Source organism: Salvelinus namaycush, chromosome 27 (genome assembly GCF_016432855.1).
Source record: "Salvelinus namaycush isolate Seneca chromosome 27, SaNama_1.0, whole genome shotgun sequence".
NCBI classification, from domain to species: domain Eukaryota; kingdom Metazoa; phylum Chordata; class Actinopteri; order Salmoniformes; family Salmonidae; genus Salvelinus; species Salvelinus namaycush.
This window is the reverse complement of record NC_052333.1, coordinates 31,430,613-31,455,558: the sequence shown is the minus strand read 5'-3', so window position 1 is coordinate 31,455,558 and position 24,946 is coordinate 31,430,613. Positions and strand designations below refer to the sequence as shown.

At 40.0% G+C, this 24,946-nt stretch overlaps 1 protein-coding gene across 1 annotated transcript; it reads right to left on the bottom strand.

Moving 5' to 3' along the window:
- Positions 1 to 394: 394 nt before the first annotated feature.
- Positions 395 to 24,946, bottom strand: LOC120022342 (TOX high mobility group box family member 3-like). The gene is made up of 9 exons (XM_038966236.1): positions 24,919 to 24,946; positions 13,188 to 13,235; positions 12,736 to 12,773; positions 8,776 to 8,878; positions 7,321 to 7,545; positions 7,066 to 7,206; positions 4,955 to 5,280; positions 2,958 to 3,206; positions 395 to 610 (listed from the first exon to the last, which is right to left on the bottom strand). Exons 1-9 carry the CDS (start codon positions 24,944 to 24,946, stop codon positions 395 to 397), a joined length of 1,374 nt encoding a protein of 457 aa, XP_038822164.1.

Here is a 24,946-nt window from a genome sequence, read left to right as displayed (position 1 = left end):
GTGTTCTAAAACTTTTGACCGGTAGTGTATATATTATTACTTTGTATACGGTTTACTATTAATGTTAAATTACTTTCAAAAGCATGCACTTTCTTTTGGTTGTCTTGTGATTCTCTGTAATGTCCTTTTTCTTTCTCTATACTCCATTCTTTCAATTTTAATTAATTAGTTCAATATTACTGCAAAACAAGTCCTCACGTTTCTGCAAAATGACAGATTTGTCTTGAAAGTTCCCTTTTATCATTGTCGTATCCAATACTTTCTCTTCCAGGAAAAGTCGTTGTGTTTTTTCTCAGTCCCAGAGTGGGTAAATAGCTGGAAGTGGGGTAGAATAGCTTGATTGGTGGATTATGGATAAGTATATCCTGTTTGTCACTCTTTCGGACTATCCCCCTCAATTGGTCGCCACGGCAACAATAGACCCCTTGGCCACCTCTTCGTCCTTCTCCTCCAACGATTGGACAATGCAGGGTGTGACCACAAAGGGTATGCGTTCTGCCATTGGTTCTGGGCGTGCTAGTCGTGGACTGGTGCCTCCAATCGGGGTGGCGTCTTCTCTAAGCGGGGACGGGGTCAAAGTTGGTTCTAAGGTTAACGTAACCTCATCGTCCTATGAAAACAGTAAATGGATGGTTTACTGACTATACTGTACTTACCAAACTGTGAGGATCAGTCAAGAGGAACTACCTGTGGGTACATCATAAATCCATAACCCATGTATTACCCTTGAACGACATCTTGTGGCTGGAGGACTTTGAAGTAAAACACTTGTAGTAGCCAAGACAAACATAAAATCATTCAATAGTTTTACCTGATAAAGTAGAATCCTGTTCAAATCTAATGTTAAATGTACCATTCATATTGCTAAAATATAAATTTTTTAAAACTATTGCTGCTTCCTGTTGGCATGGCTTTTTGATATATGGCCAAGTGTCAAAATACTAAATTCACCAAACTGAGGTAAAAAGGATGTGTATTTCCTGTAATTCTTGTGTGGTTAAAACGTTAGTCTGTGTAATGTAGCAACACGTTCTGTCCACCATAGGGAACTTAGCGTAATACAGTGGCTTGCAAAAGTATTCACCCCCTTGGCATTTTTCCTATTTTGTTGCATTCCAACCTGGAATTAAAATAGATTTTTGGGGGGTTTGTATCATTTGATTTACACAACATGCCTACCACTTTGAAGATGCAAAGTATTTTTTCTTGTGAAACAAACAAGAAATAGGACAAGAAAAAGAACTTGAGCGTGCATAACCCCCCCCCCTCCCCCCTCCACACACCTTTTGCAACAATTACAGCTGCAAGTCTCTTGGGATATGTCTCTATAAGCTTGGCACATCTGGCCACTTGGATTTTTGCCCATTCTTCAAGGCAAAACTGCTCCAGCTCCTTCAAATTGGATGGGTTCCTGCTGGTGTACAGCAATCTTTAAGTCATACCACAGATTCTCAATTGGATTGAGGTCTGGGCTTTGACTAGGCCATTCCAGCACATTTAAATGTTTCCACTTAAACCACTCAAGTGTTGCTTTAGCAGTATGCTTAGGGTCATTGTCCTGCTGGAAGGTGAACCTTAGTCCCAGTCTCAAATCTCTGGAAGAATGAAACAGGTTTCCCTCAAGAATCTCCCTGTATTTAGCGCCATCCATCATTCCTTCAATTCTGACCAGTTTCCCAGTCACTGCCGATGAAAAACATCCCCACAGTATGATGCTGCAACCACCATGCTTCACTGTGGGGATGGTGTTCTCGGGGTGATGCGAGGTGTTGGGTTTGCGCCAGACATAGCATTTTCCTTGATGGCCAAAAAGCTACATTTTTGTCTCACCTGACCAGAGTACCTTCTTCCATATGTTTGTGGAGTCTCCCACATGCCTTTTGGCAAACACCAAACATGTTTGCTTATTTTTTTCTTTAAGCAATGGCTTTTTTCTGGACACTCTTTCTTAAAGCCCAGCTCTGTGGAGTGTATGGCTTCAAGTGTTTCTATGGACAGATACTCCAATCTCCGCTGTGGAGCTTTGCAGCTCCTTCAGGGTTATCTTTGGTCTCTTTGTTGCCTCTCTGATTAATACCCTCCTTACCTGGTCTGTGAGTTTTTGTGGGCTGCCCTCTCTTCGCAGGTTTGCTGTGGTGCCATATTCTTTCAATTTTTTTAAATAATGGATTTAATGGTGCTCCGTGGGATCTTCAAAGTTTCTGATATTTTTTATAACCCAATCCTGATCTGTACTTCTCCACAACTTTGTCCCTGACCTGTTTGGAGAGCTCCTTCGTCTTCACGGTGCCGCTTGCTTGGTGGTGCCCCTTGCTTAGTGGTGTTGCAGACTCTGGGGCCTTTCAGAACATGTGTATATATACTGAGATCATGTGACAGATCATGTGACACTTAGATTGCACACAACTGGACTTTATTTAACTAATTATGTCACTTCTGAAGGTAATTGGTTGCACCAGATCTTATTTAGGGACTTCATAGCAAAGGGGGTGAATACATATGCACACACCATTTTTCAGTTTTTTAATTTGTAGATTTTTTTTTAACATGTTACTTTTTTCATTTCACTTCACCAATTTGGACTATTTTGTGTATGTCCATTACATAAAATCCGAATAAAAATCTATTTAAATTACAGGTTATAATGCAACAAAATAGTAAAAACGCCAAGGGGGATGAATACTTTTGCAAGGCACTGTATAACATCATTACATATGTCAAAGTAATTCAATATTTTAATACATTATGATAGTAAATGTACCACACTCACACCTTTTTACAACAATGACATCTATTCTTCCTACTTTAACCATGCCTACTTGTAAGGCCTGCTGTTAATATTGACTATGCTTAGTACCATTAGGCATCAATGCGTATGATAATATTGATGATATCTAAAACATTACAAAAACCATTAGTCTTAAAATCAACACATTTTCTTCAACCACATGGCTCACCTTAGTCTCCTCCTCTTCCTGTTGCTCTGGAATGCATTCGCTCTCCTCCTCTGGCTCCTCCCCCAAGGTCTCGACCACACCAACAACCATGTCAGCCATTGGCCCGCTCATGTGTCCGACAATCTCCACCTGCGCAGAGCCCCATAGGTCAGCCAGGCGAGGGTGAGTGGGCAGGCCTAGACTGTGGATGGTGCTGTTGGGTGTGGCTTGGAGGGAGTGGTTTGCACTGTGTAGTCTGTGTTCCATTGCCTGTAGATAGGGAACACAGTTTTTTCATGACACAAAAAATAACATAATCAAGAAACCTCCCCATGACCCGATAGTACGTAGTACGATTCCATCTTAGTCCTGTATTGACGCTTTGCCTGTTTGATGGTTCAGATTTGCCAAATGGAGGGCGAAGGAGAGCTTTGTATGCGTCTATGTGTGTGGAGTAAAGGTGGTCCAGAGTATTTTTTCCCTCTGGTTGCACATTTAACATGCTGATAGAAATGTACTACCCTTTACACCGCTGCTACTCTCTGTTGTTATCATCTATGCATAGTCACTTTATAACTCTACCTACATGTACATATTACCTCAATTACCTCAACTAACCGATGCCCCTGCACATTGACTCTCTACCGGTACACCCCTGTATATAGTCTCGCTATTGTTATTTTACTGCTGCTCTTTAATTACTTGTTACTTTTATTTCTTGTTCTTATTCATATTTTTATTTTTTATTTTTTAAACTGCATTGTTGGTTAGGGGCTCGTATTTGGCGTATGTGACTAATAACATTTTATTTTATTTTATTTGACCTTGTTTTGTTCAGTTTCCAGTTGTCTTGAAAGCACAATAAATCCAGAGAATGCCAGACTTTCTAAACAAAGTTTGATGACAAAATTTGGCCACGAAAGACCGCTGCACCACGTTCCTGTTCAAGTTAGCACAGCACAACAAGGTGAGTCCAAAAATGTATTGAATGCTGCTGCATAAATTATGTATTATGCCAGGGAGATATGTATACTGTAGCTAAGAAAGTAATACTAAATGTATGTCGTGTGGTAAGCTTTTTAGTAGCCCATGTGCCTCACCCTAATAACTTGATCCGTTTTCCCCTCATAATGTAGCCTATTGTTCTGACTTGGTGGTGCACATGTAGCCTATAGCCTCTTTTAGAGAAATGTCATCATCAAATATTGTAAGAGCTTTCATTTATGCTACTGTTCTGATTTGGTGTACAGGGAGAATACTGTAAGAACGGCCCATGTTCTGAATTCTGTCACTGTACATTTCAAAATTGCTGAACAAATAGTTATATTGACTATGTCTGTCCTAGCTCACTCATTAATGTCTTAGTCGAAATTACGGATTGCCTCTTATCCGCTCGTCATCCCCTTATGCCGTCGTTTGTACGTCTCAATTGTCAGTAGAAACCACATTTGTTTAAGCTATGTTTTTTTTGAGGCCGTAAATGAGGCTGAATGAACTGTTTCGCTACGAGACAAGGCTCCGCTGAAAGCCAGGTGTAGCAGTTGTAAGGTGTTGGGACTCTGCTGTTGGAACAGCTTTGTGTAGGCCATAATAGTTTGTGGGCACCGTTTGTCACCATTATAGTCCAATTAATGTATTGTTCAGTGTTGTGTTGTGTAGTGGCTTTGCTGGCATGCATCTAATTATATTTATTTGAGTTTGCCCCCACCAAGATTTACATGTTAAAATCACAACTGCTAATAACACTAGTGTCTCAGCAAACTGCTAACATACTACTGTCTTACAATGGTTGTCAGTTAGACAGTTCCACGTTGTACTGTATTTGTATTTCATTAGGATCCCCATTAGCTGTTGCAAAAGCAGTAGCTACTCTTCCTGGGGTCCACACAAAACATGAAACATAATACAGAATGACATAATACAGAACATCAATAGACAAGAACAGCTCAAGGACACTGAAACACTAAGTCCACCAGGTGACAGTGATCTATGAGGCAGTCCAGTCCAGTCTGTCTCACCTGTTGCTGTTGGTAGAGCATTAGCTGCTGGTGCTGGTACAGCTGGATCTGCTGCAACTGCTGGAGCTGCAGCTGGCTCTGCTGCTGCAGGGTGAGCTGTTGGGGCTGCTGCTGCTGGATGTAGCCCCCCACATTGTCCACCTCACCGTAGCCCTCACCGGGCGTCCCTCCTCCACCACCTGCCATGACGTAGGCGGCCGGCGAGGCCACGCCCGAGGGATCGTTGCTAATTGGCTCCCAGGCGTCAGAGGAGGAAAGGCAGTAGAGGCCCTGGGCTACGTAGGTGTTGGGCCATACGTCGGCTGAGGAGTGATGCATCGCCTGGTCTGTTGTGTTAGGAAGGGATGAAGGGAGAAGTATATGTTTACATTTTGGATTACATACAAGATATACACTGAGTGTACAAAACGTTAAGGACATCTGCTCTTTCCATGACATAGACTGACCAGGTGAATCCAGGTGAAAGCTATGATCCATTTTTGATGTCAGTTGTTATATCCACTTCAATCAGTGTAGATGAAGGGGAGGAGACGGGTTAAAGAAGGGTTTTAAGCCTTAAAACAATTGAGACATGGATTGTGTATGTGTTCCATTCAGAGGGTGAATGGGCAAGACAAAAGATTGAATTGCTTTTGAACGAGGACATTTTAGTAGGTGCCAGGTGCACCGGTTCGAGTATGTCAGGAACTGCAACGCTGCTGGGTTTTTCACACTCAACAGTTTCCGTGTGTATCAAGAATGGTCCACCACCCAAAGGCCATCCAGTCAACTTAACACAACTGTGGGACGCATTGGAGGCAACATTGGCCAGAATCCATGTTGACACCTTGTAGAGTCCATGCCCTGACGAATTGAGGCTGTTCTGAGGGCAAAAGGGGAGCAACTCAATATTAGGAAGGTGTTTTGTTTTGTATATTCAGTGTGTACTGTAATCTCAGAGCACAAAGCAAAGATCTTTGATGCATCACAGAGTTCATTTTTATTTTATTTAACCCTTATTTTACCTTTACAGCAAAGGCCCTTGAAGCAGCAGTATCACCAGATATCAGAAGATATTTACAGCAGTATCACCATTTCAACAAGAAATACACTGGCAACTTACTTAAAGCTCAACGTATCTAAAGGTGAAAATGAAAGCTCGCTTGACGATGAGCAAACCGTGCCTTAGTTATTACAATGTCTATACCAAGCAGATTCTATTTGGTCTCTGACTTGATAATAGCAGAGAATAGGCCCGTATGGTGCTGTTAATGAGAGCAAGGCTAAGTATTTGTGTTAACCTACAAGCTCCCCTGGGGTTTTCTGTTACAACACAACACAACACTACCCAACCAAACACCACAGCGGCCATTTTGAGTTTCTCCGCAACATTTCTTCATACAGCCCTGATGCACCTCTAGCCGGCCTGTCAAACGAAGTGGAAAGGACATCAATCAAACCGGAGTAAATAAGCTCAATCAAAGTGGCTGGAAGCCTTCGACAGTGAAATATGGAGCAGCACAGACCAGTACAGAGTGGATGTGGAGCTCACAAGTCAATTACGACCCCTCTTCCCCTCTTCAACTAAATAAGAGCTAAGTTATGTGGTTTTGCATTTGGAACTAAAATTGTTGTTTAAAAGTATACGCTTAATTTAGTATACATTTTTGTTTTTATTCATTCATTAAAGCTGGAATCCATAGCGGTGAAACGGCTATGTCAAATTTTGCAATATTACAACAACAAATGTGCTACTTCAAACAATGAACACTGTCTCTTCCCCTCGGACATCATTGCACACCATTGCACGCACGATAGAACAACAAAGTTGTACTACGATTTTTTTTTACCACGGTGCTGGATGCTCATTTCCTCAACAACAACAAAAAACATGAACAAATGCTCCTGGGGGCGGCCAGTGTCGCTGTTGCGAATCTCAGCTTTAAATGCTATATGCTATCAAATGTTGCCTTTACATCCTTCTCGATTTCACAATAAAGCACTATGGCATTGGATGAACAGATTCAGTGAGTGCTGTTCATTGAGATTTAGTTTGCACTTTAAAAACTAAAGGTCTAATAAAATGGCTGCCCTATTTGTAGTGTGTTGTGGCCATGTTTGTAGTCCTGTACCTCTGCTGGTGATGCTCTCCTGGTTGGTCTCGCTGAGGTGGGCCACACTGCCTTGTTTGGAGCCAGCACAAAGGCCATCTTCCTCCATAGATCTCCAGCCCAGCAAAGTAGCCTCCGATAAGGCAAATTGTGCCATTAATCCTGGGAGAAGCAAGGGAAGAGACTTTGTAAACAGCGTAGAATACATGGTTCCAAATCTCATTTATTGACGTGTTGATTTGTTGAATTTTAATTGGTTCTTCTGTTCACTCTTACCTGCAGTGAAGCGGGCCTCCTTTTCTCCTTCACTGAGTTCACTGTACATTTCGCTCTCCATCCGCCTCTCCTTCTCACGTTGCGAGGTTGGGATTTTGGTGACCACAGCCCCTTCAGTCCCAGTGGATGGTGTGTTCCAGCTCTGCCATTCGATCATGTGAGCCACTTTGCCCGAGGCCATGGCAGTGGGCTTAGTTACTTTATCCTTCATGGAACGGGACACGCCTAAATAACGAATAGATGGGGGGAGAACACTGTTTCACAACACATTCAATTTGTGAATATGGCACCTCCCACAATGGATTTGGGCTCAGGAAGTGAAATGGGCTGGGAACTGTGGAAAATGCTTAATGGCTTGTGTGTTCTTTCTGGGAGGCAATGGTACAGTAGCCGAATATGAATTCGGTACAAAAGGGCTTCTTCCTCTTTCATGCATGTCTCAGGAGCTATGGATGGTTGGAGATTGAAGGGGGTGTAGATGGGGCTTACAGCATTATTAGAAGCTGTCTATTTATTCGTCAAGGCTTGTTGACTTGGTCAATCTTTCAGTCGTCTGTGGTGAGCAACAAGGGTGAAATACAGAACTTATTGTGCCACATTAATATTCTGAGTCTTTACTCATCAAATTAATCAAGAAGATGAGAATCATTAGACTTTAAGCATTTCTTTGTAATTAAAATGTGAAAAAAGTTATCTTTGCTTTAAACATAATTCTCAAAAGGCCCCACTGCAAATCCTTAATTAAAGTGCAAATATCTGACGATAACAAAGGATGTATTCATTCAGAGTAAAAATCTAATTAAATCAATTGAGTGTGAACTGAATCCATTGGGCAATAGCAAATACACTGGGATGAATGAAGCCTTGCTTATTTATTTCAAGTGGAGTTAAAAAAATATTGTTCTTCTCATAAAATGCAAATGTCATTCATAAAAGAATATTCATTATAGATTTGTATTCAATGTTATGCAAAGTTATTTTGAGAGTAAGGAAAGTGGTTTTGGGGTCTTTATTATTCCAAGGTCGATATAATCTGACTGTTAAACACAAACACGATATCAATCAAATGTACCTCAACTTCACCAGACACAACCACAACACTGTTGTATGGCTCTGTGCACAAACAAGCACAGAGTCATAAAACTGCCTTGCCACCACAATAAACAATCCCCACCACCACAAATACCACACTACAAAACACTACATTTCCCAGCATGCCTGTGGAGTTGCATTGGGGTTTCTGCACTTACTTTAAAAGTTATATATTTTTTAAAATCTGATTGGATTCCATCAATTGCCCATAACCGGCCATTGATGTGTGCATTAGGTATCAATGGGGAGGCAGGAAGTGAAACAGGAAGGGCACCCACAGGGGCGACCATGTTGGCTCCATCTCCTCTTCCTGTCTGGAGCCAACATGGGGCTGGTTTACCATCTACCAGGACAGACACACACCTGACACACCTGTCAGTGAGGACTTAGCCAGAGCACCAATCCCGTAGGCGTTGGAGTTCCTCTTCAGACGAGGCAGGATGGAGGAAGTGTCCTCCATAGAGAGCTATAGAAAGGGATGAGGGGAGGAGAGAAAGAAAAAAACAAATAATTGTGGAGGGGAAAAGGGAGAGGAATGACCAATTGTTGTGAGGGGGTAAAACAATATTGTTGGTTGAGGATTAGATATGCGATAAAATAAAATAGGGGAAAATCCTACTTAACAAATGATCAAATACAACTACCACCATATTAAGCAAAAGATACATTACATTATCCAACACATCACAAATCATATCAGCACTTTGGTTAAACCCGCGATAGTCAGCACAGTAGTGTAGTAGTTCACTGTGCAGTCAGTGTACTGTACCTGTGGGGCCTGTGATTCATATGATTGATACATAAAGGAGCATCATGCTAGCAGCTAGCGTTAGCTACTGTAGATGAGGTAAGGTTATTACAGCTTGTTATCTCCCAGCCTGAGATACTATGTAACACAGGCAGTACAGTAGATTAGCAGCAGCGCTAAGATAGAGAGATGGGGAAAGAGGGAGGGAGGGAGGTGGGATGAGGAGAGACTGAAGGAAAAAAACATTGGCTTATCTACAGACAGAGAGAGCCAAACTACGTGGCGGAACTGAGGAAGAAGAGGACGAGGTTAGCACAGGACTTACATTGATTCCTTCCCAGGAAAACTCGGCACGCCCATGCTGAGAGAGAGAAGGGGGGAGAGGAAGAAAGCCAGGAGAGATATAGGTATGTTTGTAGAGGAGCCAGGAAAAGGGAACGCAACAGAGAGGGGATAGGATTAAAAGAAGAACACATACAACAACAACAACAACAACAAAACTGACAAATAAGGTGTGTAAAAGATACACAGGATGAAACCAGTAGTCGTAAAGTAGTAAAGATTTGGGTGGCGGGAGGAAGAGAAAGCGTGAGAAAGCGTTTGAGTAAAGAAGGTGGAATACAAAAAGTGCAAGAGAGATTTGGATGATGCGGGCGGGTGGACGATTGAAATACTGATCAATTGAGGATAGAATAGAGATGAGAATTCACTGTCTGTGTGTGAATAGATTTTCTCATATCAGCTTGACCATAGGCTTTGGAAACCGAAACCGAAATAGTACTGTTTATTACCATTGATGTCAGTGTTTGTGTTTGTAGTGCTTCCCTCGCAATAATAGGATACAACTCATTATTCATAATTGAATAATATCTTATAGTATCATAACACATCCTTATAAATAGGACAATCCATTACATAAATGGTGCCCCTTGTGAGGAAAATACTTTGAGTCGATATTCACTTCATAAGAAGAAATTACCCTTGACCACACGCCCAAATTGGGGGAAACAAATAGTATTTTCCATTGACTCTCATTGTAAAAGAGCTAACTTCCTCGTTGATTTTTTGTTATACAGAAATAACAAAACATGCAGAAAGATAGCTTAATCAGGTCAAAAATCCCAACCTACGGTTCAAAATGCTCCAACATAGGGAATTAGACCCTGCGAGAAGAGCCCTGTAGCTTCAGGCTATTCGGCGTGGGAGAGTGGGAAATTGTGGGAACCCGGTGTCCAAGTAGGCTACATGTAGCTATGTGTGTGGAAAACATTTTTGTCACAGATAAGACATTTATCTCGTTTAGTATAGTCTGCATGTTTGTGTTGTTGGTCTTGGCTAGCTTAATGTCCGGGCCGGTAGCTAACTAGCACTCAAGTGGCTGCTAGCGCCGTCATAAAAAGGGGCATGAGGGAAGCCCTATAATATTACATGTTTCTAAGTAGTGAGAACGCTCAGGAGCAGGCAGTGTTGAAAAGTAGTATTTAGACATGTTGTGCTTTTCTTAAATGTAGTTTTGTAATTGGCTAAAACAAGCAGACAACAAGAAAACTGTGTTTGAAAAATGTGAAGTTTTTTCTGTGAGCCAATGGAGTAACAAAGGTAACCATGGGTTGTTTCCCCCCAAGGCAGGCGTGGCCGCGATGTTCTATCTAATACCAACCGGGAGTATACACTAGACATAAAAGTGTAGAATCTGACCCATCCTCAGGCCTATCATACTCCATTGTTATGATAACAAGGAAAGGCTTGAAGTCAACTCGGACCTAGTTGCCAGGGGAAACTGCAACTTCTGTGGCCAGTTAAGTGGCCCAACTGGCCCAACCCATTGACCATTGCGTTTTGTCAGAAAGAACAAGGCTGGCCTTGGAAGATGTTGAGTACTGCTGCTTCTGTCTGCTTCACAAACAGCTGCCAAGGATGTGATGTCCAAGCATTGCATCAAGCGAAACAACAAACACAAACTGGCAGACAGGTAGCCTAGTGGTTAGAGCATTGGGCCAATAACCGAAATGTTGCTGGATCGGATCCCCGAGCTGACAAGGTAAAAATCTGTTGTTCTACCCCTGAACAAGGCAGTTAACTCACTGTTCCCTGGTATGCTGTCATTGTAAATAAGAATTTGTTCTTAACTGACTTGCCTAGTAAATTTTTTTTTTAAACAAGACAGTGTAACAGAAGTAAAATAGCATGAACACAGGATCAATACCAACTGAGGAATGAACAAAAGGAAGGGACCTATAAAGGGGAGGTAATGAGGTCCAGATGTGAATCATAATGATGAGTCCCAGGACTGGTGGTTAGTGTTCCGGCAACGTTGAACGCCGGAGGAGAGGAGCAGAAGTAGACGTTTCTATAGGAACATGTATTGCAACAGCAAGTTCATCTTTAATAGTAATACTTACAAAACACCTCATGAGTTGTCACAGTGATTAAGCCCCATGAAGTCCAAGCTAGCCGCCCAGAGGATTTCTGCTTTACTTGGGATGGATAAAAAGAATCCCACAAAATGTTGAATTATTCACCGGAAAAAGTGACCGTGGTCAGTGCTTGCTCTTTATTTATGAGGGCTTGCGGTGTGGGGTTCGTCACTAGAAATGATTTATCATGGTTACAATGTGCATTAACAGGAAGGGCGAGCAAGAGCAGCATGGCGTCGGTGTCCTTGGAACTTCTTCTTCCTAGCAACAGGCCCAGTGATTTCTGCCAACAGGTTTCCCCCGGTGAAACACTTTTGTCTCAATCGGCCAATCAGACATCAGTGGTCTTGTTGTTGCCATCAAGCTCTGGCCAGTCCAGAGGAGTGCATACTGTCTCTCTAACCTCATTTGTTACGAGGCTGCTGGCTGCATCTACCTCAGCTCAGCTGCCACTGCTGTGTTGACAGGTTTCAGACAAATAGGTGGCCCCTGGTCCATCCATATCCATCCATCAAATCCAGAACTATATGGGGTGAACATTTTTGTTGTTGTTGCTTGTCAGACATCTAACAGAAATGGGGATGGGGGTCCCATAAAACATATTCAAAGAGCATATTAAGTATAGTAGAATATGTAGCCTACACGCTCTATTCATGTTTAAACATCTGTGGTGGTCTTGTTGGTTGTCATTGTGTAGGGTATTTGTGTTGTTTTAAAAGACCCCGTTGTGTATTGCAATCCAGCCTTGTAGCCTCTTTAAAGAGAGAACAACAAAACAGCAACAGCGGTAAAGGAGTGAGATGGATTGTATGCTATGTCCCTGGAGTGGGAGATTATATATAGTACATAATGGTTTGGGCTCTCGAGACCTGCTCCAGTGGCCTTTGTGACAAATTCAATATAAACCATTTCTGAGCAACATTATATCATTGCACTCTCAGTATAGGGAGCAGTGTGAGCGAGACACGCTCAGTTTAACTACTAGATTTTTTTTTTTAAACATGAAACTACACTTATCCTCAATGGCCATCTTGGCTCAAGGATCCATTGGACATAAAGAAGGAATGCACTCGAGGGTAGAGCTGGAATGGTGTAAAATCCAGACAAATGATATTTCACTTCAGGGGGATAAAACGTACATTGAAATGTCATCCATACCTGCTCCCCATCTTTCCGTACAGGAACAGCGTCCGCTGCTAGAAAATAAACAAAGAAAAAAACAGAGAGAAAAACATGAAGCCAACCTTATGCAACCTTTACTGAGTAGAGCTGATAGCACTGTCGGACATTTACGCTGACGTTCACACAAAGCACTAACGTTGTATTATTATTTGCATCAGCTGTTAGCATATTTGGGAAAAACTAGTATGTCATTATTGGCCACGATCTTTAGATTCCTCTGCTGATTGTGTTCAAAAAGGTCTCGAATGACAGCTTTGTGTGGTATATAACTGCATTGTCATTAGGATGCATTTGATAGTAGGCCTACTAAATCATGCATTGAAAAACTGTTACGTTTTAATTTAGTATTAAACTATTAGTAAGACATATTATATTATTATACCCAAAATACAGAAAATACAGTAAAGTAATATTATATTGGCACATACTGTAAATTGACACTGCATTGCGTGCCCTCTTCTCCACACAGAAATAAGCTGAAAAAAGTAATTAGTTGAGTTCAAAATCCTTAAAACACTTGTCTGTAATGTTTTATATCCTAACATCTCACTTTAATATTTTTAACAGTTAAAGTGTCATTTAAAAGGGCAACACACATAAAGGAACAGTATCCATCACAAAAGGGGAGTTCTGAATTGAAACACATCTTCATGACTATCTAAGGGCCCCGTCTGAATGTGAACCCTTTTAACACTTGGAAGTGTCCTTTAAACAAGCAACCTCCAACATAAAAGAAAGTCAAATTGAGTTCTAAGATCTGAATTGAAACACTTCTCTCTTTAACTACAGCTGAGTTGACACCCAGGGGAACCTGGAGGCCGTTTTCCTCCATCAGACATTCACACACCAGAGACGTCTACAGCTGATGGAACTCCAAGATAACCGAGGGGAAATGAGGGTGAGGAACAGGTGGTAGCACTCGAAGAAAAAACAGAAAGGAGGACATGGAGAAAAAAAAACGGAGGGTTTACTGAGATGGGGTAGAGAAAAAAAGGACAAAACTTCGAGGAGGATGGGGCGCTCCAGTAGACCAGTATTTTAATGGTATCAGTGAGTTTTATAGTATGTTATCAAGCCTGCATCTTAACCAATGGAATGAGAAGGTGAATGTCACCACCTCATGTGTGGTGGTCCGTCCATCTGTAAAACATGCGTATAAAAAACAGGTCAAAACACACTCATCTTAACCCCACACTTGTCTCCCTGGCCTGTCAAGAGGTCTTCAACAGCTTGGAGTAAACAGCTGTCATCTAACAGCTTGGAGTAAACTAGACAGACATACCTCTTGACCTTATAGAGAACTAAGCCTCCTCCACTTTGCTGTAGAATTTGTCTCGTTGTAGAGAATTTTCTTTCCCGCATTCGTTGTTGAACAAAAACATCCGAGTCAGATATTGAACCGTTTGAGAGGAGAGGTAAGGTCTCAACCGTCACAGGAGTCTTATGATACAACTGTACAATTACAAAGGTGGGAAAAAAAGCTTTGTTCCGACCAATTGTGTGGACTGGGGAAGGGTAGGACTATGTTCACAAAGTGGGCGAAATAGCAGGGGCTCGCCGCTCGCTGCACTGAGCGACTTCCGTTACGGAGCATTTATCCTACTGTGACCAACCGAGCGGAAGCCAGAAGCCGCGAGGGCCGTCAAAGCAAAAGGCGGGGGAAGGGAGCATCGTCGGACACTGCCGCGATCACTCCTGACAGATCTCGTGGTTCGAAATGTTTGGGACCATCATCATCTGTCTTTTGCGATCGCTTGGGGCCGAGTGGGGCGTCTTGGTGGTGAAGCACAGTGGCTGACGTGCGCCCTGACACTGATTCAGGGTGAAGGGCAAAGTCTGACTCACCTCAGCTCCAGTACCAGCGCCGAAGGGCGTTCTAGCGGGACACCGCTACATTGTTTTGATAAAAAACTGTTGAGATATCACAAATACTGTCAACCTAATTTACAAAAGCACGGGACCCAAAATACATACCCACTGGGCACAGAAATCAACTCAACAGCTATTCCATGTTGGTTCAATGTAATTTCATTAAAATAACGTTGATTCAAACAGGGTGTTCCCAGTGGGTAACTACGAGGTAAAAAACGATTCCAAACTATTAATGGCAGAAAAATCACTGGATATAAAACAACCAGAACTACATGCTACTAATTCAAATGGTATGTCTCAGAGATAAAGTTAACACTTAGCCACCCTAAGCCATTGATGCCCAACTATAGCACAACCCATGATTCTCTCTGTCTTCTTCTCTCCATTCCACCTTAACTCTTCTCTCTCTTCCAAATCCCTTCCTCCCATCCTCTTCCCTCTCTCTCCGAGCCCCTCTCTCTCCCCTCTTCACCTATGCCCACTAGCAGTCTTCCACACTAAAGGTCAGGAGCAGCTCAACCGTGACCACCTGTCAAGCAAACTACACCGACCAGTCACCTTGGCCCAATGTCCGTCACCTTGCGAGTCGTCAGTCAACTCCCGTCATCAGCCATGCGGTGTGTGTGAGACACAGCGAGTGTACTCCGCTCAATACAGAGCATCCGTCCGTCAGTCTGTCAGCACTTTTAATGAAATCAATATTGGGGGGGGCATTCCTGTGTAATGCAATATCTCAAAGACACTCAATATAACTGAATAACAAACAAGACGAGTGATGCTAAATAGTGCACAACAAGCTACAGCAGGCTTCAACAGACTGTTGAGTAGTGTGTTTGTTTCTGGGTAATTGAAGGAGACCTATGTAAGAAAGTGACAGTTTCACCAATCACATGAACACACACTTTCAGTACAGATTAGAAACATAAACACTTTCAGTACAGATTAGGAACATAAACACTTTCAGTACAGATTAAAAACAAGAACACCTTCAGCATACAGAAACATAAACACCTTCAGTATACAGAAACATAAACACCTTCAGTATACAGAAACATAAACACCTTCAGTATACCGAAACATAAACACCTTCAGTATACAGAAACATAAACACTTTCAGTACAGATTAGGAACATAAACACTTTCAGTATACAGAAACATAAACACTTTCAGTATACAGAAACATAAACACCTTCAGTATACAGAAACATAAACACTTTCAGTATACAGAAACATAAACGCTTTCAGTATACAGAAACATAAACGCTTTCAGTATACAGAAACATAAACGCTTTCAGTACAGATTAGAAACATAAACACCTTCAGTATACAGAAACAGAAACACCTTCAGTATACAGAAACATAAACACCTTCAGTACAGATTAGAAACATAAACACCTTCAGTATACAGAAACATAAACACCTTCAGTACAGATTAGAAACATAAACACCTTCAGTATACAGAAACATAAACACCTTCAGTATACAGAAACATAAACACCTTCAGTACAGATTAGAAACATAAACACCTTCAGTATACAGAAACATAAACACCTTCAGTACAGAAACATAAACACTTTCAGTACAGATTAGAAACATAAACACTTTCAGTACAGATTAGGAACATAAACACTTTCAGTACAGATTAGAAACATAAACACCTTCAGTATACAGAAACATAAACACCTTCAGTATACAGAAACATAAACACCTTCAGTATACAGAAACATAAACACCTTCAGTATACAGAAACATAAACACCTTCAGTATACAGAAACATAAACACTTTCAGTACAGATTAGGAACATAAACACTTTCAGTACAGATTAGGAACATAAACACTTTCAGTACAGATTAGAAACATAAACACCTTCAGTATACAGAAACATAAACACCTTCAGTATACAGAAACATAAACACCTTCAGTATACAGAAACATAAACACCTTCTGTATACAGAAACATAAACACCTTCAGTACAGATTAGAAACATAAACACCTTCAGTACACAGAAACATAAACACCTTCAGTATACAGAAACATAAACACCTTCTGTATACAGAAACATAAACACCTTCAGTATACAGAAACATAAACACCTTCAGTACACAGAAACATAAACACCTTCAGTACAGATTAGAAACATAAACACCTTCAGTATACAGAAACATAAACACCTTCAGTACAGATTAGAAACATAAACACCTTCAGTACAGATTAGAAATATAAACACCTTCAGTATACAGAAACATAAACACCTTCAGTATACAGAAACATAAACACTTTCAGTATACAGAAACATAAACACCTTCAGTATACAGAAACATAAACACCTTCAGTATACAGAAACATAAACACCTTCAGTATACAGAAACATAAACACCTTCAGTATACAGAAACATAAACACCTTCAGTATACAGAAACATAAACACTTTCAGTATACAGAAACATAAACACCTTCAGTATACAGAAACATAAACACCTTCAGTATACAGAAACATAAACACTTTCAGTATACAGAAACATAAACACCTTCAGTATACAGAAACATAAACACCTTCAGTATACAGAAACATAAACACTTTCAGTATACAGAAACATAAACACCTTTCAGTATACAGAAACATAAACACCTTCAGTATACAGAAACATAAACACTTTCAGTATACAGAAACATAAACACCTTTCAGTATACAGAAACATAAACACCTTCAGTATACAGAAACATAAACACCTTCAGTATACAGAAACATAAACACCTTCAGTACAGATTAGAAATATAAACACCTTCAGTATACAGAAACATAAACACCTTCAGTATACAGAAACATAAACACCTTCAGTATACAGAAACATAAACACCTTCAGTATACAGAAACATAAACACCTTTCAGTATACAGAAACATAAACACCTTCAGTATACAGAAACATAAACACTTTCAGTACAGAAACATAAACACCTTCAGTATACAGAAACATAAACACCTTCAGTATACAGAAACATAAACACTTTCAGTACAGATTAGAAACATAAACACCTTCAGTATACAGAAACAGAAACACCTTCAGTATACAGAAACATAAACACCTTCAGTATACAGAAACATAAACACCTTCAGTATCCAGAAACATAAACACCTTCAGTATCCAGAAACATAAACACCTTCAGTATACAGAAACAAAAACACCTTCAGTATACAGAAACATAAACACCTTCAGTATACAGAAACATAAACACCTTCAGTACACAGAAACATAAACACCTTCAGTATACAGAAACATAAACACCTTCTGTATACAGAAACATAAACACCTTCAGTACAGATTAGAAACATAAACACTTTCAGTACAGATTAGAAACATAAACACTTTCAGTATACAGAAACATAAACACCTTCAGTACAGATTAGAAACATAAACACTTTCAGTACAGATTAGAAACATAAACACTTTCAGTATACAGAAACATAAACACCTTCAGTACAGATTAGAAACATAAACACTTTCAGTACAGATTAGAAACATAAACACTTTCAGTATACAGAAACATAAACACCTTCAGTACAGATTAGAAACATAAACACTTTCAGTACAGATTAGAAACATAAACACTTTCAGTATACAGAAACATAAACACCTTCAGTATACAGAAACATAAACACCTTCAGTACACAGAAACATAAACACCTTCAGTATACAGAAACATAAACACCTTCAGTATACAGAAACATAAACACCTTCAGTACAGATTAGAAACATAAACACTTTCAGTACAGATTAGAAACATAAACACCTTCAGTATACAGAAACATAAACACTTTCAGTACAGATTAGGAACATAAACACTTTCAGTACAGATTAGAAACCTAAACACCTTCAGTATACAGAAACATAAACACTTTCAGTACAGATTAGAAACATAAACACCTTCAGTACAGATTAGAAACATAAACACCTTCAGTATACAGAAACATAAACACCTTCAGTATACAGAAACATAAACACCTTCAGTATACAGAAACATAAACACCTTCAGTACAGATTAGAAACATAAACACTTTCAGTACAGATTAGAAACATAAACACTTTCAGTATACAGAAACATAAACACTTTCAGTACAGATTAGAAACATAAACACCTTCAGTACAGATTAGAAACAAGAACACCTTCAGTATACAGAAACATAAACACCTTCAGTATACAGAAACATAAACACCTTCAGTATACAGAAACATAAACACCTTCAGTATACAGAAACATAAACACCTTCAGTATACAGAAACATAAACACCTTCAGTACAGATTAGAAACATAAACACCTTCAGTATACAGAAACATAAACACCTTCAGTATACAGAAACATAAACACCTTCAGTACAGATTAGAAACATAAACACCTTCAGTATACAGAAACATAAACACCTTCAGTATACAGAAACATAAACACCTTCAGTATACAGAAACATAAACACCTTCAGTTACAGATTAGAAACATAAACACCTTCAGTATACAGAAACATAAACACCTTCAGTATACAGAAACATAAACACCTTCAGTATACAGAAACATAAACACCTTCAGTTACAGAAACATAAACACTTTCAGTACAGATTAGAAACATAAACACTTTCAGTATACAGAAACATAAACACCTTCAGTATACAGAAACATAAACACCTTCAGTATACAGAAACATAAACACCTTCAGTATACAGAAACATAAACACCTTCAGTATACAGAAACATAAACACCTTCAGTATACAGAAACATAAACACCTTCAGTATACAGAAACATAAAAACCTTCAGTATACAGAAACATAAACACCTTCAGTATACAGAAACATAAACACCTTCAGTATACAGAAACATAAACACCTTCAGTATACAGAAACATAAAAACCTTCAGTATACAGAAACATAAACACCTTCAGTATACAGAAACATAAACACTTTCAGTATACAGAAACATAAACACCTTCAGTATACAGAAACATAAACACCTTCAGTATACAGAAACATAAACACCTTCAGTATACAGAAACATAAACACCTTCAGTATACAGAAACATAAACACCTTCAGTATACAGAAACATAAACACCTTCAGTATACAGAAACATAAACACCTTCAGTATACAGAAACATAAACACCTTCAGTATACAGAAACATAAAAACCTTCAGTATACAGAAACATAAACACTTTCAGTATACAGAAACATAAACACCTTCAGTACAGATTAGAAACATAAACACCTTCAGTATACAGAAACATAAACACCTTCAGTATACAGAAACATAAACACCTTCAGTATACAGAAACATAAACACCTTCAGTACAGATTAGAAACATAAACACCTTCAGTATACAGAAACATAAACACCTTCAGCATACAGAAACATAAACACCTTCAGTATACAGAAACATAAACACCTTCAGTATACAGAAACATAAACACCTTCAGTATACAGAAACATAAACACTTTCAGTATACAGAAACATAAACACCTTCAGTATACAGAAACATAAACACCTTCAGTATACAGAAACTTAAACACCTTCAGCATACAGAAACATAAACACCTTCAGTATACAGAAACATAAACACCTTCAGTACAGAAACATAAACACTTTCAGTATGCAGAAACATAAACACCTTCAGTATACAGAAACATAAACACTTTCAGTATACAGAAACATAAACACCTTCAGTATACAGAAACATAAACACTTTCAGTATACAGAAACATAAACACTTTCAGTACAGATTAGAAACATAAACACTTTCAGTACAGATTAGGAACATAAACACTTTCAGTACAGATTAGAAACATAAACACCTTCAGTATACAGAAACATAAACACCTTCAGTATACAGAAACATAAACACCTTCAGTATACAGAAACATAAACACCTTCAGTATACAGAAACATAAACACCTTCAGTATACAGAAACATAAACACCTTCAGTACAGAAACATAAACACTTTCAGTACAGATTAGGAACATAAACACTTTCAGTACAGATTAGAAACATAAACACCTTCAGTATACAGAAACATAAACACCTTCAGCATACAGAAACATAAACACCTTCAGTATACAGAAACATAAACACCTTCAGTATACAGAAACATAAACACCTTCAGCATACAGAAACATAAACACCTTCAGTATACAGAAACATAAACACCTTCAGTATACAGAAACATAAACACCTTCAGCATACAGAAACATAAACACCTTCAGTATACAGAAACATAAACACCTTCAGTATACAGAAACATAAACACCTTCAGCATACAGAAACATAAACACCTTCAGTATACAGAAACATAAACACCTTCAGTACAGAAACATAAACACTTTCAGTACAGATTAGAAACATAAACACTTTCAGTACAGATTAGGAACATAAACACTTTCAGTACAGATTAGAAACATAAACACCTTCAGTATACAGAAACATAAACACCTTCAGCATACAGAAACATAAACACCTTCAGTATACAGAAACATAAACACCTTCAGTATACAGAAACCTAAACACCTTCAGTATACAGAAACATAAACACCTTCAGTATACAGAAACATAAACACCTTCAGCATACAGAAACATAAACACCTTCAGTATACAGAAACATAAACACCTTCAGTATACAGAAACCTAAACACCTTCAGTACAGATTAGAAAAATCAACACCTTCAGTATCCATAAGCAGACCTTGGCTTCTCTCCTGAAATATTCACACTCATGTCTTGACATGGTCATTTCCATGATCCAGTTGGTCTATTTACTAGTAGTTTATTTTCACACTGTATAATTTACATTCTAGTAATATAAATACACAACACCTCTTCATTATACTTAATGGTACTATGAGTAGGCTTAGCTATTTCTCATTTCTGCATTACATCAGGCCTACTTTCATCACCTTATTTTTTGTTGTTGAAAAACCTACAGACCTGATCTGGTACTTCAAAATATACAGTACCTCATTATAATACACAGTGTATCTTGTATGTTGAACTATGCAGTACATCATAGAGTTTCAGCTAATTCATCAATATTTCCAATACATGATTTCACCCTTAAATGCAGGTTTCAACTCATTATTTTATTTACTGTAATGAGTCATTACGGTGTTAAAAGGGTTACTTAAAAGGGTTACAACAAACTATAAAAAATGCAAATTGCCTACATCCATTGGCTTTCAGTAATTGAACTCTGTTTGAAGAGTGAAGAGAAAACATGACATCAGCGTCCAATATTGCCACTGCCACAAATGAAGTCAATTACAGATATGTGATGGATGAAGGCCGAGGGATATTTGGAAAAGGTCACAGGAAACATGTCATGGTTACACTCAGAAAAACACTACATGGAATGAAGGGTAATTCCTCAATTTCTCTGTTGTATTTCTCATTGCTTTCACTTCCACTGACCATTTTCTTTTAAGTTTAGGTCAAAATGTAGAATCTCTCAAAAGCCATGGATATATTTATTTAATGAACTGCATTTTCGTTCATAGTTTATGTATTGTTCAATTGAACAAAAAGGGAATAACCTCTTGGCATAATCTGCCTCATAAGGCCTGTTACGAAGCGCCATAATTAAGTATGTTAACCTGCTGACTTTTACATTGATATCCCCATCTTCCGTCGATATAACCACAGAACAAACCAAGACAATATTGAATAACCACAGTTGGAGAACTCTGTTTTCTCCTCCCAGAAAATAAGGGAGTCTAGGAATAAATACAGTCCGGTAACTGCTCACTCTACGCAATACACTGGAATAATACCTCTGGCAAAACAGTAGAATACAGTAGAATCAGATCATGGTGTCTTGTTGGCATGGCATGGTTCCTCTGGGGAACATGGTTCCTCTGAATGTTTCCCAGAGGAGCTAAAGACTGCACGGGGATATGCTGTTGACCCATGTGTACTTTAAGCATCTCTTCTCCACTCGCATCCATCAACCTCACTCCATACCAGAAGCTATATATAGCAATATATGCTTATTATAACAAGGGAGCTCTCAGCAATGGGCTGTTGCTGTTGGATGCGAGTCAACCTACGTTCACACATGATAACAAACGGCAAATTGAATGTGATAAGATGCACTTAAATGCCCATGTCTTGTTATTGGTATCACTATAGTATTCTATAAAACACATTTTACAGCATTTTGCTGGAATCCATGACAGAGAGAGAGAGAGAAAGAGAGAGAGACAGACAGAGACAGAGAGAGAGAGAGAGAGAGAGAGAGAGAGACAGAGAGAGAGACAGAGAGAGAGACAGAGAGAGAGACAGAGAGAGACGGAGTGAGAGAGAGAGACAGAAAGAGAGAGAGACAGAGAGATAGAGAGAGAAAGAGAGAGACAGAGAGAGAGAGAGAGACAGAGACAGAGAGAAAGACAGAGAGAGAGGGAGAGAGAGAGAGAGAGAGAGACAGAGAGAGAGACAGAGAGAGAGACAGAGAGAGAGCCAGAGAGAGAGAAAGACAGAGAGAGAGAGAGAGAGACCTGACTAAACTACTTCTTTATCAATCTTGAGTGATTTTATCTTTGTTTGAAGTGACTTTACATTGAGAGAGACCTTGTCAGAGGGAAAACTCCCTTACAGCGAACAGGGAAAACTCTAGTGTTGTTTCCTGCTCCAAATGCTACATCCACACTAACACCTTCCCTAGCTTGATTTCACACACTCATTTGTCTCTAAAACGCCAGGCTGGCTTTCATCGCCACGGTCAGAACACGTGCTACACATCCTCTACAGGCTCAATGACAATCAAAGGTCAAATTTTCATCCATCCCTTTATTTATTTAATTCATCTCCGACCGCGAGCCTCCACGTTTGTTTTCATGAAGGAACTGACAAGGCTTGATGAAGTGTTTAATAGAAGAGGGCAATCATTCTCCATTACGTATGAATCCAAACAAACGACACGCCACGCTTGAGTTAATCTCCGTTACACTATCTACAGTATAACACACTATATAATATCCAATCCCATCGGAGCCGGATCGATTTCAGTGAAATCATCCACTGCCTATGTCACAGCCAGATGGACTGTACCAGTTCCACAGACCATGAAATTCCATTCAGTCTACAGTATGCTCCATGATACTATCAGCACTGAGGCTAGTCTGAGCCATACACCTCAGCGTAGCTACGCCGGCTGTATTAACCACTGGCAGCGTTGACTTTGCTCAATTGACCTACATGTGTAGCGCATCCAGGCTCACACCTGGGTTTGCCGCGATCGGTTCTGACTCATCCCAATGCGGGTCATAGTCCAGCCGGGTTCGTGTGTGTGTGTGTGTCTCCGTTTTATACCTCCTAACCTGAAATGCACTGCTGCACACATGCTTCAATTGATTACCCGCCGGTCATGACGCACTCCGACGGAGGAGAGGGGAACATTTGCGATTTGCTCATACACAGCCAGCGGTTACCTTAGCTCTAAGTCATGGCAGGAGGGCGGTTTAACAAGAGGGAGTGCGAACACACACACACATAGTCAAACTAAGTCAATTTCCTCATGACTTTCCCTTCATCCATCCATCCCTCGAGCCGATCCCTTCATCCATCATGAAATTCAGAGGTCTGCTCTCTTTCTCTCTGCTTCCCTCTTTCCCTTTTTTTTCTCTCTTCATCACTATTTATATGTGCAACAGTACACCATGCAGACACTGCTAACAGGATTTCACATCATTCCTTATTCTGTCTCTGCTCCTCTCTCTCTCTCTCCCCCCTCTCTCTCTATTTCTCTCCTTTAATATGTCTCCCCTGACATCATTGTAAACAACCTCTACTGTCATATTTCATTCTCTCTGTCTCCTCAGAGCCCTCTGTATATCTCTCTCTCACACATACACACACACACACACACACACACACACACACGCACCTATCTCCATGCGCACATGGTCGTACAGTCCATTAGGCATATACATTTGAAATGTCAACCGAGTCGGTCCGTATTCCAGTCCATTAGAAATTGCCTTCACTTCCATTGTCACGCCGTCGCCTTGCCATTTCTCCCTATTCCCCACATTCAGCATTCACCATGCAAAAGAAAAACCTCTCCTCTCTGTCTAGCCTCTCAGTCGTACGCTGCCGAGCCCCGCTAACCAACACGTCTCCATAGAAACGTACTTACGGCTTCAGAGGAGAAATTCAGAGTCCCCCCCAGAGTCCCCCTTCCCCCACTCCCACCCTCCTCCATCTCTCTCGTGACTGGGGGGAAAGCAGATGGGAAAAAGATGGGGTCTGCTTACTGATGGTCCGGGAGCCGATGCAGCCCAT

Coding starts and splice junctions, on each gene's coding strand:
- LOC120022342 (XM_038966236.1), bottom strand. CDS start 24,946: ATGGGCTGCATCGGCTCCCGGACCATCA. Junction 7,546..8,775: donor CTCACTGACAGGTGTGTCAG/GTGTGTGTCTGT, acceptor TTCGTTATTTAG/GCGTGTCCCGTTCCATGAAG. Junction 611..2,957: donor AGGAAGAGGAGGAGACTAAG/GTGAGCCATGTG, acceptor CTGTTTTCATAG/GACGATGAGGTTACGTTAAC.